This window comes from Eriocheir sinensis, chromosome 55, assembly GCF_024679095.1.
Source record: "Eriocheir sinensis breed Jianghai 21 chromosome 55, ASM2467909v1, whole genome shotgun sequence".
Classification (NCBI taxonomy): Eukaryota; Metazoa; Arthropoda; class Malacostraca; order Decapoda; family Varunidae; genus Eriocheir; species Eriocheir sinensis.
The window spans coordinates 11,364,130-11,382,107 of record NC_066563.1 but is presented as its reverse complement, the minus strand read 5'-3'; the positions used below and the strand labels follow the sequence as shown (position 1 = coordinate 11,382,107).

General features: G+C 43.5%; 1 protein-coding gene across 3 annotated transcripts in view; it reads right to left on the bottom strand.

Annotated features, from left to right (window-relative positions):
• LOC126984077 (parathyroid hormone/parathyroid hormone-related peptide receptor-like) overlaps positions 1 to 17,978 on the bottom strand; it is a 115,416-nt gene that overhangs the window by 27,756 nt on the left and 69,682 nt on the right. For all 3 annotated transcript variants that reach the window (XM_050837475.1, XM_050837473.1, XM_050837474.1), the window contains exons 5-10: positions 17,028 to 17,162; positions 15,894 to 15,985; positions 14,001 to 14,133; positions 7,380 to 7,536; positions 6,195 to 6,328; positions 3,701 to 3,792 (exon numbers count right to left, since the gene is read on the bottom strand). In XM_050837475.1, coding sequence (XP_050693432.1) covers positions 3,701 to 3,792; positions 6,195 to 6,328; positions 7,380 to 7,536; positions 14,001 to 14,133; positions 15,894 to 15,985; positions 17,028 to 17,162 — 743 coding nt within the window. The remainder of the gene's footprint in view (positions 1 to 3,700; positions 3,793 to 6,194; positions 6,329 to 7,379; positions 7,537 to 14,000; positions 14,134 to 15,893; positions 15,986 to 17,027; positions 17,163 to 17,978) is intronic.

Sequence of the window (17,978 nt, the reverse complement as noted above, 5' to 3'; positions counted from 1 at the left end):
AATTACTCTATACACATATGCTCGTTTTTGCTTTATTATGCGAGAAATTGAGTGTTTAGGTGTGGCGGTTTGTGTGCTGCCGGGGGCTGCGGGGCCAAGTGTGTAGGGAGCAACAGCTGACTGACTGCCCGGGCGTGATGCCGCCAATCTGTAGCCTAGTATTAAACATTTGCATTTATTACAACATGGGGCTGCATTATCAACAAATAACACTTACTGAGTGACCAAATAAATTACTGTGCGGGATAATCAAAGAAAAAAATACTCCGAACTTAACAATGGAACAGCTAGAAAAAACGCTTTATGCAGACATGGCAACTCACTGCGCTCACTGTGGGGCTGTGACAGTTGACACAGTGTAGTGTTTAAACGCCAGTGTGATAACTCATCTTACAACAAGTGTTCAAAGTGAGAGCCTTCACACTCAATACACTTCCTTGCTCGATCCAGGACCGATGTCGTCACCCTCCTCAGCATTGGTCTGTTGTTCTTTATTTCCTGTGTCACTTCCTGGATCCGCTGAATTAGCTGTTCTCTTGAATGCGGTTTATTCTTGTACACCAAAGACTTCATGTGACCCCATAAGTAGAAATCCAGTGGGGTTAGGTCAGGGGATCTCTATGTCCATTGCTGAGGGCCTCCTCGACCAATCCACCTCTCAGGAAATAGCTGGTTGAGGTATTCCTTGACTCGTTTACTGGAGTGTGGTGGTGCACCATCCTGTTGTAGTATGAGATGTTCATAAATGTGTAGTGGAACTTCTGTCAGAAGGAGAGGAAGCTCATCTCTCAAAAAGTCATGGTAGACGTCCCCTGTTAGGCGCCCCTTGAAAATGAAAGGTCCAAGAAGTAGGTCATCCACAATGCCACACCAAACGTTTACGGAGAAGCGATGCTGGAAGTTGCTTTCAACAGTTTGGTGTGGATTTTCCTTTGCCCACCAGTGATCATTGTGAGTGTTTGTTACTCCGTGGCGTGTAAATGTTGCCTCGTCTGTGTACAGAATGTGGTTGCTGTGGTGTTGGTGTTGAAGGAGCCAGTGACAAAAATTCAGTCTCTTTTCATGGTCTTCTGGTTTTAGGTGTTGTGTTTTGTGTAAATGGTACGGGTGAAAGCCTTCTCTCCTCAGCGTGCGCCAAGCTGACATGCGTGTAACTCCCAGACGCGATGAAAGCCTCCGTGTGCTTATGCTCGGGCTTCTTAATGCTGCTTGAACAACACCCCTACCTTCCTGTGCCCCTTCTGCACGCTCAGCTGTTGCAAGCACTCCCGGGAAAGTTCCAAAATCTCTTAGGTGCTGGAAAACTCGGCAAAATACTCTGCTGTCAGGATGTCTTCTGTCAGGATATTTTTGTCTGTATTCTTGTGCGGCAGCCCAGGAGCTACCGTTACAGAATCCGTAGATAAACATCATGTCTGAGTATTCAATATTAGTGAAGGTAAAGGGCTTTTTCCAGAGGTTATTTCGATAAAGTGTAGTCAGGAAACACTTCTCAGTGCGACGTTTACGCACGCCTCAACAGACTGTCGGCATTCCTTGCTGTGAGTTGCCATGTCTGCATAAAGCGTTTTTTCTAACTGTTCCATTGTTAAGTTCGGAGTATTTTTTTCTTTGATTATCCCGCACAGTAATTTATTTGGTCACTCAGTAAGTGTTATTTGTTGATAATGCAGCCCCATGTTGTAATAAATGCAAATGTTTATTACTAGGCTACAGATTGGCGGCATCATGCCCGGGCAGTCAGTCAGCTGTTGCTCCCTACACAACATGGCCCCGCAGCCCCCGGCAGCACACAAACCGCCACACCTAAACACTCAATTTCTCGCATAATAAAGCAAAAACGAGCATATGTGTATAGAGTAATTTTCACTTAGAATTACCTGATACATCATCTCTCAAAGTATTTACCATAACTCGTGGGACACCCTGTATATGAAAATTGGACGACAGTCAGTCAATGTACTTGTGTTGTGTATTTTTTTTCTTCATTTGTATATGTATTCGTGTTGTCATCTTTTTATGGGCTGTCTTTGGGCATGTACGACATAAGTTTGTAATATGTCTCTTTCAATTAGGATTTATTTTGGGGGTGGGAAAAAAAAAGGGGTAGGGTGGGTGGGTTTCCATTGTATTTCTTTGAGCCTGTACGGTGTGAGTTTGTAATATGTCTTTTTTTTATGGCGATTGTGTGTTTTTTGTTTTTAGGCTTAGCATGTATTTAGTCTGGATTAAGAAAGAACAAATTAGCCTGGATTAAGAAAGAACAAATAAAATAGACTAGATTAAGGTAATATAATAACTTGTCATACCAGTTTTTTCCACTATATTTCAATAAAAATGTATAAAATCTACTTTTCCCGCTCCTACCCCCTCACTGAAAAGACAATCGATATAACTCCAGTCAATATGAAAATCAACAGTACACACACACACACACACACACACACACACACACACACACACACACACACACACACACACACACACACACACACACACACAAACACACACACACACATATGCTGGCAAACTGAAAAATCAATAGCGGGTAGAGGGAGAGGGAGGGGGAATGGTACCCTCAGACTGACCATCAAGTCACCGCTCGCGAGGGGTGGGGTAGAGGGGGACACGCACACACATGCTGGCAAACTGAAAAAAAAAACCAATAGCGGGAGGGGAAGAGGGAGAGGGAGGGGGAATGGTAGCCACAGGCCTCCGCTCAACAAGTCACCGCTCGCGCTAACCGATCCCCGGCAGGAGGGTGACGCCCCGACACGGTGCAAAAGGACGCCCCTAGCCGATCCCCCGGCACTGGGGCGAAAGGACGCCCCGGCACGGTGCGAAAGGACGCCCCTAACCGATCCCCCGGCACTGGGGCGAAAGGACGCCCCTAACCGATCCCCCGGCAGGAGGTGACGCCCGGCACGGTGCGAAAGGAGGCCCTTTACCGATCCCCGGCACTGGGGCGAAAGGACGCCCCCAACCGATCCCCCGGCAGGGAGGGGGACGCCCGGCACGGTGCGAAAGGACGCCTAACCGATCCCCCTGAACAACTCACCGCTCGCGCTAACCGATCGCCCGGCAGGAGGGCGACGCCCCGGCACGGCGCGAAAGGACGCCCCTAACCAATCCCCGGCAGGAGGGTGACGCTCATGCCTCCGGGGGGTAGGGGGAGACACGATGGCGTGGAAGGTGGTGGGGTTTGGGGTGGGGGTGGGGGGTGGGGGGTGGAGGGGGGGTTGGGGGGGGGGTTGGGGGGGAATGGTCACTTTGGGTAGCTTTTCACCACTACCCGGGTGGGTAGTGGGGAGGTCCCCTCGGCGGCTGGCTGCCCGCGCGGCTGGCTGCCCCGGCCGGCAAATTCAACGTATAAAATTTTTCGACGTCATTTTTGGTGCTAATTCTTGATCATGCTTGCATGAATTTTTTGGTCCCGTCACTGTCGCCATTACATACTACTGGGGGTCTTAATGGACACGACTACTGCACCATGAAGGGGAAAATCACCCATGAAAATTAGGTTACTCTTCCCTGTGGCCTTGGAAAATAACTGTAATGGAAGCCAGAGACGTTTAAGAATATGAACTTATGCGACTTGAACGGGAAAACAACCCATAAGAACTAGGTTAACCTCCTCTGTGGGCTTAGAGAAAAAACGTATCAGGAGCCCTAACCTTTATGACTATGACCTCAGTCTCACCTGTAGCGGCAGCGGCGGCTCTCCGGAGTGGTCGAGGACTTCAACTTGAGCAGCAACTCCCTGGCGATGTTTACGAACAGCGCGAAGCTCACCTGGCGGAGGAAAACAGTAACATACGTCATCCGGAAATGGTTAAGTACGATCTTGTTTTGGGGTGACTAAAGGAAATACTACTGGTTGTTTTAGGGGGGGGGCAGAGAGAGAGAGAGAGAGAGAGAGAGAGAGAGAGAGAGAGAGAGAGAGAGAGAGAGAGAGAGAGGGCAGGAGGAAGACGAGGAGGAGGAGGAAAAGGAGGAGGAAGACGAGGAGGTTGAGGAAAGGAAATAGAAAGAGAGAGAGAGAGAGAGACAGAGAGAGAGAGAGAGAGAGAGAGAGAGAGAGAGCGAGAGAGAGAGAGAGAGAGAGAGAGAGAGAGAGAGAGAGAGAGAGAGAGAGGTAAGAAAAGGGTTCAAAGTTAGATCGTAAACTGGTGAAATCATAACTCTCTCTCTCTCTCTCTCTCTCTCTCTGCTTCAGTGGCAGTGCTTCAGGTTCAGGTTCACCTGCTCGAGACACAAAACAGGTCAGTATCGGAAATCCATGAGTGAGACAATGCCGGGTGAGTCGTGCACTTGTTTTGCCGCAGAGAGAGAGAGAGAGAGAGAGAGAGAGAGAGAGAGAGAGAGAATCACGCCTGTCCCTGAAGAAAATATCTGAGCATACTTTTTCTTCCTTTTCTTTCCTTTCTTTTTTTTTGGCGTGTGTGTGTGGGTGTTTCATCTTTCCTCTTCCTCCTCCTCCTCCTCCTCCTCCCCTCCCTTCTTCCTCCTCCTCTCATCTCTCTCTCTCCCCTTTTCCTCTCTCACCCCTCCTCCTGACCTTTTTTTTACTCCTAATAGAGTTTCCTCCACGTCTCTCATCTCTCTTCTCTCCTTTCTCACACTCTCGTACTTTCCTCCCCTCCCTCCTTTTTGCCTCTCTTCTCCCCCCTCACAAAGAGCAGGAGAAGAAAACTCTGCCTCTCCTATTCTTTTTTCTTTTTTTTTACTTTGCCTCACTCATTTTTCTTTCCTTCCTCCTCCTCCTCCTTCATCTCATCTTCCCTCCTTCCTTTTTTCTTTTTTTTATTTTTTCTTCTGGTATTCTTCTTTCTGTTCCCTCCTCCTTCTTCTTCCTCCTCCTCCTCCTCCTCCTCTTCTTTGTTTTTTTTTCACTTCCCCTCCTCTCTTCACTCTCCTCCTTCACTTCCTTGTTCCTCTTTTACCTCTCCTTCTTGCTTCCTTTTTTTTTTTTTTTTCTTCCTCTTCTTTCCTTCCCTTTCCCCTTCCTCTTCTCAGTCTTCTCTCTTCTCCCTTCTCACCATCTTCCTCCTTCAATTTCCTCCCTCTTTTTCCTCTTTCCCTTTTCTCCCTCCCTCCTTTCCCTCCTCCCCTCCTTCCCTTCTTCTTGCTTTCATTTTCTTCTTCTTTTCGGGATCCTTCCCTTCAGTCTCCCCTCCTCCTCTTTTCCTCCTCCTCCTCCTCCTTCTCTTCCTGTTTACGGTCTCTGCAGTAATTCCTTTTTTAATATCCCTCCTCCTCCTTCTCATCCTCTTCCTGCCTTTATATTTTCCTTTTATATCGTTCGACATCCTTCACCTACTCTTTCCCCCTCATCATCTTCATCTTCCTCCTCCTCCTCCACTTCCTGTTTATGGTATCTTCAGTAATTCCCTTTTTATATCCCTTTGATCGTGCTATTTCTGTGCACTTCTCATTCTCTTTTATCTCACTTCTTCTTTTCATCGGCTGTTCCACACTCCTTTTCCTCTTCCTTGTTTGCCATATTTACGTCTATTCAGCTCTTTTTATTCTCTTTTTATTTTGTCCTTTTTGTCGTGGGATTTCTTTGCTCTCCTCTTTCTCTTCACCTCGCCTCTTGCCCCCTTTTTGTTTAGTCTGTGTGTCTCTCTTGCTCTCTCTTTGACGTATTCCTTCATTCCCCTTTCGATTCACACCTGCATGCTCCCTCGCCATTTCTATTCAGGTGTGTGATTTTGTCTTTTTCTTTCTCTTTTATTTGATTTGCTAATGAGACTTGCTTTTTTTTTTTTTTGTTCCCTCTTCGTCTCCCTCGTTTCCTCTTGCTTTCTCCATATAAGTGATTTTTTTTTATTTCACCCATTGACCTTGTATTCTCTCTAATGATTTTTTTTTAAAGATTTATCCCCAAGTATCACTAGGGGAAACGGGGCCTTGCTCGAGGACGGCCCGTTAAGAGGGAGAAGATTGCTCTAAAAAATAATAGCTGGAAAAAAAACACGCAACCTTTATAATCGTACACGAGGAACATGATCCCAATTAAACCCAGACAAAAGAAACAGCGTTGAAGAAAAAAGAACAAAAGACAGAAAAGAAAATTGCAAACACCTTTAAACACACTGCATGAAGAAGCCGGAAAGAAAACGGAAGTCGATATTCGTTTATAATAGTTCATCCAAGAAAAACTAACATGCACAAACGAGGGGTGGACTTACCAAGATTGAGATACCCACAGGCCCTCTTACGAAGGTCCAGAAAACCCAGGCATGGTCGTGGGTGAACCAGCAGAGCGTGTTCTCCACCGCCACCCTCGCCACCACCCAGCCCCCCACCAGGATGAGCGGCAGACCTGACGCGGCGGGGCAAAGGGCGAAGAAATGTGATACCAGCAGGGGAGGGAATCGAAGCAACGGGTGAGGGTGAATGTAAATGCATGGAAACGAGGGAAGAAGCGAGGGGATGGATATTATGTTTGGTGTGTATGCATGTGGGAGGAGAGAGAGATACAGAAAGACGACTCTCTCCTACACACACACACACACACACACACACACACACACGCGCACACAGGGATGACTTTTTTCCTACATTTTTTTGTGAGTTCCAGCGAAAAACTTCTTGGAAAACGACTTGCATGGAAGGGTGGAGACGATGAAAACGTGAATATTCGCAAGAAAAAGACAGAAAAGAAGGTATTTCGCAGGAAGGAGGGGAGACCGGTGCAAACAAGGGAGTTTTTTCCGGGAATTTGGTGAAGAAACAAATGAGAAAAAGACAAAGGAAACGAAAGAAGAATATGCAGAAATGAGGAAAGAGATAAAGAAGAGTGGGTGTAGATAGATAGACAGAAAGATACATAGGCAGATAGAGAGATAGGATTGACAGCACATACTCCAAAAAAGAAAAAGGTAAAAAAGTTGAGAGAAAAGTGAGAAAGAAAGATCGGCTCAGATATGTGTGATGTGGAAATGGAAAAACTGTGGAGGGAAGGGAGAAGGGGAGAGAGAGGACACAAGAACCAATTTTTATATATTCTTTTCAGCACCAAAGATAAAACAGCTTAGGACTAAAAAAAATACTAAAATTGATGGAGTAGATTAAATTTCTCGAGGAGATTGAGGAAATTTACATGTCTCAGGTTTTAAAATACCTAAAATGCCCACAGAATTACCTTTTTGATATAAAAAAATATATACTTTCCACACATGAGGGATTTTTCTATCATTTCTTACTCACTGGAAAGAAATAAAAGAAAGAAAGGAAGAAAGAAAGAAAAAAAGAAGGAAATAAAAAGTTAGAAAAAGAAAAAAAGGCCAATATGCTGCAGCTCCCCAAAAGCGAAAAGTTGAACACGTAACTTAACCTTATTCACAACCTTTCCCTGCCTTTCCTTTACTCACCCCAGCCCAGGACGATGTAGAGGGTGATGGCGGAGTTGTCGGTGAAGAGGGCGAGGAAGATCAGGTTATGCAGGTAGAGTCCCTCCATCAAGATCCAGGAATAGTTGGCGAGGATGAAATATTGCCAGAGTGACGTAAAGAGCCGGCAACCCCACGTCTGCAGAGTGAAGAGACGGAGGGAATATAAGAGGAGGCACCGCTTGGGAAGGAATGGGGAAAGTTAGAAGTCCGAGGTGGAAAGTGGAACGTGGGAGAGAGGAAATCAAGAGAATGTGGAGGAGGTTCAGGTGAGATTGAAGGCACGGGGACTGAAAAGGTATTATGAAGGGAAAGAAAGGAAGATAGACAGATAGATGGATGGATAGATTGATAGACATGTAGAGAGAGAGAGAGAGAGAGAGAGAGAGAGAGAGAAACACACATCGTAGTACACATGTTACACGTAATACAACAACAACGAAACAAAAACAACAAGAAGGAAATGAAAAATAAAGATACATATAAGTCTACAACACAAAAGCTATTCCGTAAACAAGTGAGAAACGTGAAAATGAAGAGATGAAACTGTAACGAAAACAAGAAGGAAAAAAAACATAAGAATAAAAGAAATCAAAACACACACACACGAGAATAGCCACACACAATAAGCTGAAAGGAAAGAAGAAAAAAAATAACATACCCAAGATTACATACAATGATTAAACACGGCAGAGATTTACGTAGGCTTATGGCGGGGATACCTTCGCGGGAAATGGGAGAGGTAATTCACGTAGGGGGAGGAAAATTGTATTAGAGGGAGGGAAAAAGTTTGCCCCCTGATGCCTCCGTAATGAAAATATATCGGCGGGAAAATTTGGGAATGGTAAAGAGGGGGAAAAAAGGCGAGGCAGGGAGAGAGAGAGAAAAAATAGATGGATAATAAATAAAAAAAGTAAAATGAAGATGAATAAGAAGAAAGTATATTAGCAGGAAAATTTAGGAATGGTAAAGTGGAGGAAAAAAAAGAGATGTAGGGAGTGAAAAAAATAGATAAGTAAAAAGAAAAAAAGATCGATAAGAAAAATATATATCGGCAGGAAAAACACAAGCACACAAACACACACACACACACACACACACACACACACACACACACACACACACACACACACACACACACACACACACACACACACACACACATGTACAACCCCCCCTCCCCCCCTCATCCACACACACACATGAAAAATACACACAATATGGAAAGCAGTGGAGGAAAAAGAATAACATCACAGGAGAAGAGAGAGAGAGAGAGAGAGAGAGAGAGAGAGAGAGAGAGAGAGAGAGAGAGAGAGAGAGAGAGAGAGAGAGAGAGAGAGAGAGAGAGAGAGAGAGAGAGAGAGAGAGAGAGAGAGAGAGAGAGAGAGAGAGAGAGAGAGAGAGAGAGAGAGAGAGAGAGATAGAGAGAGAGAGAGATTTGCCCTAAAAAAATGATTCACAAAAAGCCTTCGAGTAATCCAATCCAACAAAGAGACTCCTTCATGCCGAGCGGAAGAGAAAGGAAAACGAAAAAGAAGAAAAAGAGAAAAAGAAAAAGATTCAAAGTTGCATACAATTCGCATTTTTTAAATTTATGAAATGGATATCTGCAGTTCAGGAAGTTTAAACGAGAAAGAAAGAAAGAAAGGAAGAAAAGAAGTAAGAAAAAGAGAGAAAAGAGAGAATGAATGAATGAAAGAAAAATATTGAAATGAATAAATAAAGAAAGAAAGAAAAGTATAAGGAAAGAAAGAAAGAAAGGAAGAAAAGAAGTAAGAAAAAGAGAGAAAAAAGAGAATGAATGAATGAAAGAAAAATATCGAAATGAATAAATAAGTAAAGAAAAGAATAAGGAAAGAAAAAAAGAAAGGAAAAAAGGAAGAAAGAAAGAAAGAAAGAAAGATGGAAGAAAGCAAAGAAAAGAAAAAAAGAAAGGGAGGATGCAAATGTAAAGAAAAAACAAAGAAAGAAAGAAAGAAAGAAAGTAAAGACACAAGCAAGCAAAAAAGAAAGAAAAGAAGAGAGAAAAAGGATAAAAAGAAGAAAGAAAAAAGAACACGGAACACTAGAAAATAAATAATATAAAGAAAGAAGAAAGAATGAAAGAAACAAAAAATTAAAGAAACAAAACAAAACAAAAATCGCCCTTTTATCAGCTAAAAAACAAAAGCAAATAAAATAAAACACACAACAAACATCAACGAGACATAAACCCCAAATAACAGAACGAAACCAAAACCTTGAAACCAAAATAACAAATTCACAAAACGCCACAAAAATCCAACAATAAAGAAAATGGGAGCTGGAGAAAGGAAGGGACACCTGACTTAATCTCGCTAAAATGTGGAAAAATTCTCGTATTTACAACCCCGTCCCAGTGTGCATTGCGGGAAAATACCTGCCCGAGGCTCATGATTGATGGGCGACGGGGAGGCAAGGTGAGCCAGTGGGGGGGGGGGGGACGAGGAGGAGGGGGAGGAAAGGGAGGAGGATAGAGGAGGAGGAGACAGGGGAAGATTAAATATATGAAATGGAGGAGTGGCAGGAAAATGGAAAGTAAAAAAGAAGGAAGAGAAGGAGGAGGCGGAGGAGGAGGAGGAGGAGAGGGGAAGATTGAATATATGAAATGGAGGAGGAGATGAAGAGGAGAGGAGCGGGAGGAGGAGGGAGAGGAGGAAACGTGGAATCATGGAAATGCAGGCAACAGAAGCCTATTGGCTTATTACGAGGTTGCCCGCTTTGGTGATTTATTCTGCCCTCTAGTTTCTAGTTCTTGGGTTGGTTTACAATTCAAATAATTTGGAGTAATCGACGTTATTGAACTTTTGAATCATATCCTCTCGTAGGCGCCTTTTTTTCCAGTGCAAGTCGCTTGAGTCATTCCTCGAACGGTTTAGCCCTTAAGGTTGGAATGATTTTCGTGGCGCGTCGGTGAACCCTTTCCAGTAAATCAATGTCCTTTCTGTAATTAGGAAACTAGAACTGTACTGCATACTCGAGGTGCGGTCTTAAAATGGAATTATACAAGGATAACATCACTTCTGGCGTTTTACACTCGAAGTTCCTCGTTATGAACCCGAGTATAGTGTTGGCTTTGTTATAATTATGCTTTTTTACAGTGCTTCGCGTGTTTCAGGTCACTGCTGATAGTGACCCAATAACCCGATTCCTCCTGCATCGCCTGCAGCGGTTTCCCAAGCATGATGTATGCGTGCTTACTATTGCTGGACCCAATGTGCGTGCTTTGAAAGAGTGGGAGGAGGAGGAGAAAGATTACAAAAGAAGAAGGAAGAGGAAAAGAGAAAGAGGAAAATTGTATATATATATTACAGAGGAGGAGAAAGAGATGTAGGAGAGGAGGAGGAGAGGAGGAGGAGAAGGAAACGATGTGAAGAGATACGGAAGAGGGAAAAGTTAGCCTAATGGGAGGAAGTGGAGGAAAACGACGAGGAAGATGGAGAGACGAGGAAGGAGAAGAATGACAGAAAGAATGATGAGAGGAGTAAGAGGAGGAGGAGGAGGAGGGAAAAAAACCACGGAATATATATAATGGAAGCGAGGGAAGGAAAGATTGACAATACCGAGGGAATCTGCAAAAGTCTAGAAATAGAACACATCGCCGCCGGAAGGTTAGGATAAAAGCTCCGAAGAGGAGACAAAAAAAATAACATAATGGAAGAAAACGAATGAGGGAAAAAGGAAAATAGCGGAGAGAGTAATAGATTAGATAGAGGAAGGAAGGACAGTGAGGAGGGATGGAAGGAAGAAAGAAAGGAAGGAATGAGGAATGAAATGAGGAAGAAAGAAAGGAAGGAAGGAAGGAAGAAAGAAAAGAAGGATGGAATGAATGAATGAATGATTGAATGCATGAGTGAAGGAAGGAAGGAAGGAAGGAAGGAAGGAAGGAAGGATTGAATGCATGATTGAAGGAAGGAAGAAGGAAGGAAGGAAGGAAGGAAGGAAGGAAGGAATAAATGATTGAATGAACGAGTGAAGGAAGGAAGAAGGAAGGTAGGAAAAATGAATGAATGAAGAAAGAATGAAGGAAAAAGTAGGAAAGAGACCGAAAGAAACAGAAACAGCCAAACAAACCAAAGAAAAGAAAAACAAGAAAGAAAAGAAAGAAAGCACGAAAGGGCAGTAAAGAGGAAGGAAAAAGGAAGGACGGAATATAGCGACTCAAGGACCGGAGAAAAAAAAAGAAGGAAAAGACGAGAGGGCAGCAAAGAGGAAGGAGGAAGGAAGGACCGAATATAGCGACTCAGGGACCGGTGAAGCGAGAGGAACCTAACTTAAAATTTGTTGGCCGTGGACGCGATTGATTGTTTGAGTGTCAACAATAAGCGGACGGAAGGTAGTTAGGGAAGTCAACAAACTGTCATTGCGTCGACTTTCACGCTTCCCATCCATTTTCTTCGTCCTCATTTTCCTTCTTTTCTTTATCCTCTTCCTTTCCCTTCTTTACTTATTTTTCATCCTTCTCTTCCTCCTTCTTTCTTCCCCCTGTTTTCGTTTTTTTGCCTTCTCCTACATCCTTTTTCTCCTCCTCTTCTTTTATTTATTTTCCTTCCCTCTCGTCTCCTTATTTTTCCTCCTTTTCCTTTTTTTTTTCCTCCTCCTCTTACTTCCACTCTAAGGTACCTCCCCTCTATTTTTTTGTACTTCCTGCTTCTCCTATTACTACTACAACTACAGCTACTACAACAACTACTACTACTACTACTACTACTACTACTACTATCTGTTTTTTTCTCACCATTCATCCTTGTCGGTAAACTTTTCGCATAAAAATATCATAAAACATCCAAGACTTTACCGCTACTTAAAATTCCATTCCCTGTAGTTTATAAGATTGCTGTTGTTTTCCTTTACAGTGAGCTACAGAGAACGAGGAAACATCTTATTAAATGAAACTATTACTGTCATCTGTACCTCTATTAACATGCAAAGAATATTCCAACACCTACATGATTCATTCCCTTTAATAAACTGTAATGTAAAATCGACCCATCTTTGTGACCCCTATTGCATTAAGTAACCTCGTAACAGCACTCCTTTGTGGGTCAGCTCTTATACGCCAGTGAGTGTGTCAAATCATACTTTCCATCATCTCTTGTTTTGCATTAAAAGGATACGTACAGAGAGCAAGAAAAAGCTGTTTGTAATATGCTACGGTCCTGCTCTCCGTGCTATCTTATATCTTTATTTTTTGGAGGTAAAAGAATGTGTGCAGAGGATAACGAAAAGGCTGTTTGTAATATGCTACAGTCTTGCTCTCCGTGCTATCTTGTGTATCTTTCTCTTTCATGCCACTGCTTTCCTGAACCTCCTTATTCTCCTTGCTCTCCTTGCCATCTTATATCTCTATTTTTGGGGGGTAGAAGAAAGTGTGTAAATGACAACGAAAAGGCTGTTTGTAATATGCTGTAGTGTTGCTCTCCTTGCTATCTTGTGCATCTTTCTCTTTCATGCCCACTGCTTTCCTGAACCTCCTTATTTTCCTTAGTCCCTCTCCTTATTTTGCTGTGCTTCATCTTAAAATAAAAACAACATATCCTACATTCTCTCTATCCTCAACATTACTTCCTCCTACCATAAAAACGGCATAATCGTACATTCTCTCTATCCTCAACTTTACTTCCTCCTACCATAAAAACGGCATAATCGTACATTCTCTCTATCCTCAACTCTACTTCCTCCTACCATAAAAACAACATATCCTACACTTTCTCTATCCTCAACTTTGCTTTCTCTTATTACAAAAACAACATTTCCTACATTCTCTCTGTGCTCAACTTTATTTCCTCCTTCCATAAAAACAGCATAATCGTACATTCTCTCTATCCTCAACTTTATTTCCTCCTACCATAAAAACAGCATAATCGTATATTCTGTCTGTACTTAATTTTACTTCCTCTCGCCATAAAAAAAAACAGCTCAATTCTACATTCTGTCTATGCTTAACAGAATCCAAAAATTAATAGCTATACTTACACCACCAGCAGAATCAGGATCTTTATACATGCGTTACACAGTTCTAAAATCTAACCCATACATGACACAACCCCATACAACCCTTCCATACTTAAGGACCCAATACTCTTATCCATACTTACAGCACCGTTTGATTCATGCACTTCAGATAACACTAACAGAATCCTAAAATAATAACCATAACTCACATAATCCGACAATCATTTTATAGATAACAAATTCCTTTCTTTTAAACTATACGACATCAAATACTTCAACTCTACACCAACGTTTAAGTCAAGATCAAGACGAACCAAACTTAATCCCATCATCTTAAACCCTACATAACAGCATCCAATCATCGCTCCAGACTAATCAGGATCAATGGGTCGTATTTTAAAACATTTCGTCGCCCAAGTTCACATATTTGCCATGGCTTTTGTAGGAGCTGTAGGCCTGTCCAGGCGTAGTTTTACGACCCTGGTGGTAGTTTGACCCTTCTTCTGTGCCATGAACCTTAAAAACACTCATGAAAAACAGATTGATCCCCTCTTTGACCTTTAGAAATAGTTGATGTGAGAAGCGATGGTGTTTTAAAATACAGCCCTAACACCCTTCAGAGGCACTCACCCCGCCGTCTGAGTCAGGCTCCAACGCGATGATGTCGTTGATGTCGTTGTTCCTGGCCAGCGCCCCGATCGCCCGGCAGATGAAGGAGAGGAAGAGGTGCATGTGAAGAGTGTTTCGAGGACATCGCAGGCGCCTGAGTGAGTGGGAGAGAGTGAGAGAGTCAGGGTGTCTATTTTCATTGTCTCTGTTCGGTGGATGTGTAGGTGGTAGGAGCAAGCGAGAGAGAGAGAGAGAGAGAGAGAGAGAGAGAGAGAGAGAGAGAGAGAGAGAGAGAGAGAGAGAGAGAGAGAGAGAGAGAGAGAGAGAGAGAGAGAGAGAGAGAGAGAGAGAGAGAAATATATAAACAGTCATCCTCCTCTGTCATTTTTGGTGTGTGTGTGTGTGTGTGTGTGTGTGTGTGTGTGTGTGTGTGGTGGGGAAGGGTAAATGAATGTTCTTAATGCGTGTTGTGGGGGGAAAAAAACACGAACGGTGGTGTATTTTTTTTTTTCGTCAGCTGCGTTTGTGTGGGTGGAATGGCCGTGTGTGTAGGAGGAGAGGGAAGAGGGAGGATGATGAGATTATGTGTGTGTGTGGGGGGGGGGGGGAGGGGAGGGGAGGTTGTATGTGTGTGTGCGTGTGTGTGCTTCGGTGGGTGGAAGAGCAGAAACCTAATCATTATCTGTCAAGGAAAAATGTGTGAAAGTAGTGTAAGGGAGCAGGGAAGAGAGGTTATATTTGTGTGTGTGTGTGTGTGTGTGTGTGTGTGTGTGTGCTTCATAAATCAAAGAGACTGGGAGATGAAACAGTCAGGGAATCGGACACACACACACACACACACACACACGATGACCCATAGCAGGTGCACACTCTCCCTTCTACCTCACATGCCCTGCACACCAACTCAGGCAGCCACTTGTATGCTAATAACCACTGTAAAAGATCGTCTAGTTGGAAGAGTTGATGGCTAGTTTAGAGAAATTCATCATGTTGAAATGTAGCAGGGAAGCCTTAAACAGATTTGATTGCCTCGTGACCTGATTTTAAAGGAATCGGTCTGGGGGATTGATAGATAGATAAATAGATAGATAGATAGAGAATATACCATCCCCTAGCCGGCACACCCCTTTCCTCCTTCCTCCAAATCAACACGCACCCCTTTCCTCTTCCTCCCCTCCTTCCTCCCCTCCAACACACCTCTTCCTCTCACACACACAGCCCTTTCCTCTTCCCCCTCCCCCCTCCTCCCACACACCTCTTCCTGTTCCACATACACCTCTTTCCCTCTCACAGACACATCTTTTCCCCTCCCACACACACCCCTCTTCAAATATTCTCACACCCTCCTCCCTTCCCCCCCATCACCACCACCCACTCACATTCATACGCAAACATTACTTGAATTATTGATCTTCCTGCATGACCCTGACCCACGAAGAGTCCTTCAGTTTGTCTTATTGCCAGGGAGAAAAAACACACTCGGGAAGAGGAGGACGATGACGAGGAGGAGGACCAAAAGGAGGAGGAGGAGGAGGAGGAGGAGGAGGAGGAGGAGGAACGGTAAAGGAATTAGTGGAAAAAAATAAAACATTAGCACACAGAGAGAAAGAAAGAACGGTCGAGAGAGAGAGAGAGAGAAGAGAGGGATAACTGATGAGTGGGAGCAACATATCGAGAGAGAGAGAGAGAGAGAGAGAGAGAGAGAGAGAGAGAGAGAGAGAGAGAGAGAGAGAGAGAGAGAGAGAGAGAGAGAGAGAGCACCCAAGAAAAAGAGCGGAAGAAGGTATACAAGTCCAAAAGAGGAAGTGCGGGAGAGATGACAGATGGAAGGAGGGACTGGACGCTGGAGGGGGCCGAGTGTTGGGAATGATAGCAGTGGGCGCCAAGGAGACAAAACAACATCGGCGGACTTACTTGATACACGCAAGGACGGAGAAGGCGACCAAGAGTGTGGCGAGGGAGACACTGTAGCCAACTAGAGACACGACCCTCACCACCGGCACCCACTGTAGCCAGAACGAAAAGAAAACATGGAGGATTCGTTAGTTAGTGTAGCAGGTGCTGATGGAAGAAAGGAAAAGCAGTGAAATGAAAGGAAAAGAATTACAGGACAATTTTTTTTTACAGCAGCGGAGACAGTGCAAGGGCGTAAAAAAAAAATAAAACAATAATGAAAAAAAAGACCGCTACGAAAGAACAAAAGTATAACTGCATAACACAACACGACACTTAACCCTCCCAGTAAAAAATTAACAGAACAACATAACATTCCCTCATCCCTAAACAAAAAAGAATTACAACACAACACAACACTTAATCTTACCAATACGTGAAAATAAAATAAAACATTACAATTAATCTCCCCTAAACAAAACAGTAACAACAACACAACACTTCCTCACCCTAAACAAAAGAACTGCGATACAAAAAAGCGAAAAACTAAAGAATTGTAGCACAACACAACCTTTTCTCTTCCCTAAAGTAATTGAAACAGGTACAAAAGAATAACAACACAACGCTTCATATTCCATAAACAAAAGAACTACGATACAAAACAGCGAAAACTAAAGAACAGTATCACAAAACAGCCCTTCCTCTTCTCTAAAGTAATAAAAACAGTCATAACACAACTCTAACAACATTTCCTATTCCACAAACAAAAGAATTACGATACAAAACAGCAAAAACTAAGGAACTGTAGCACAAAACAGCCCTTCCTCTTCCCTAAAGTAATAAAAACAGTCATAACACAACTCTGCCCCAATACAAAAGAATAACAGCAACGCAACACAGCACTCCCCCTTCCATTACTTAAAACACACCATCAAAACACATCAACCCTTTCCCCTCTCCCTCCCAGCATCAAACACGCGACTCTCTCTCTCTCTCCTGACTCCTCTTCAACTCTGACAAAACTTCCTCATCTAACACTCTGCCCAGCTTTGCCTTGCCTACACAATTTTAGGTGAAGTCCATCGTTAGCAAACAAGCTCCTGTCATGAATAAAGTGATCTCAGACGTCCACAAACATGACTTCCTAGCTCCTACCATTCCCATCGTCGAGTTCATCACCAGCGGGACGACGAGCGTGGCCGAACACTGGCTGTAGTTGGTCCACGTCTGGTTAGTACCTTCAAGGGTGTACCACGTGCCCTCGGAGGTGCAGTACCGTGTAGCATTGTTCTGTAGGGTGCGAGATAGATAGAGAGAGAGAGAGAGAGAGAGAGAGAGAGAGAGAACCGAGACAGATAAATGACGTAATTACACAAGAGTCTACATAATAAAGTATCTTATTACGCAGACATGATTGATTTGACACGCTAAGACCGACTAAACACACGCACACGCACACGCACACACACAAACACACACACACGCGCACACACACACACACACACACACACACACACACACACACACATTCGGGGTCCTTGTAAATTTCACCCGAGAAGAATCCACCCATAAAAACTTCCGCTTGTAAAGTACGCATGAAAACAACCTTAAAGAAACCATTTAGTACCGCTTCTCACTCCGAAGGAAGGAAGGACGAAGATCAAGAATAGAAGTGAGTAGAAAAAAACAGAAAATATATAAAGTAATCAATAGAGAGAGATGAAGCTGACACCATGAACCGCGAGAAGCTGGACCCAAAGATTTGAAGATTTGAAGATTCGAAATTCCCATCATATCTAATGTTATCTGCTGTCAAGACCTTCAAATCGGATTCCGTTGCATTGGATAAGATTCGAACCCAGTCGTTAATGCCGCTATCGGAGCCCAAAAGGAAAGCATCGGATTGTAATTGTCCGTGGGTGAAACTTCTATGGGTGAAAGTATCCATAGGGGGAATAGATCGGGTGAAGCTTTCGTGAGTGAAATATTCGTAGTGAAACTTAAGGCCGTATTACTAAACATTTCGTTCCCCAAGTACACATATTTTGACAGGGCTTTCGTAAGAGTTTTGGGCATTTCCAGGAGTAGTATCATGGCCCTGGTGGT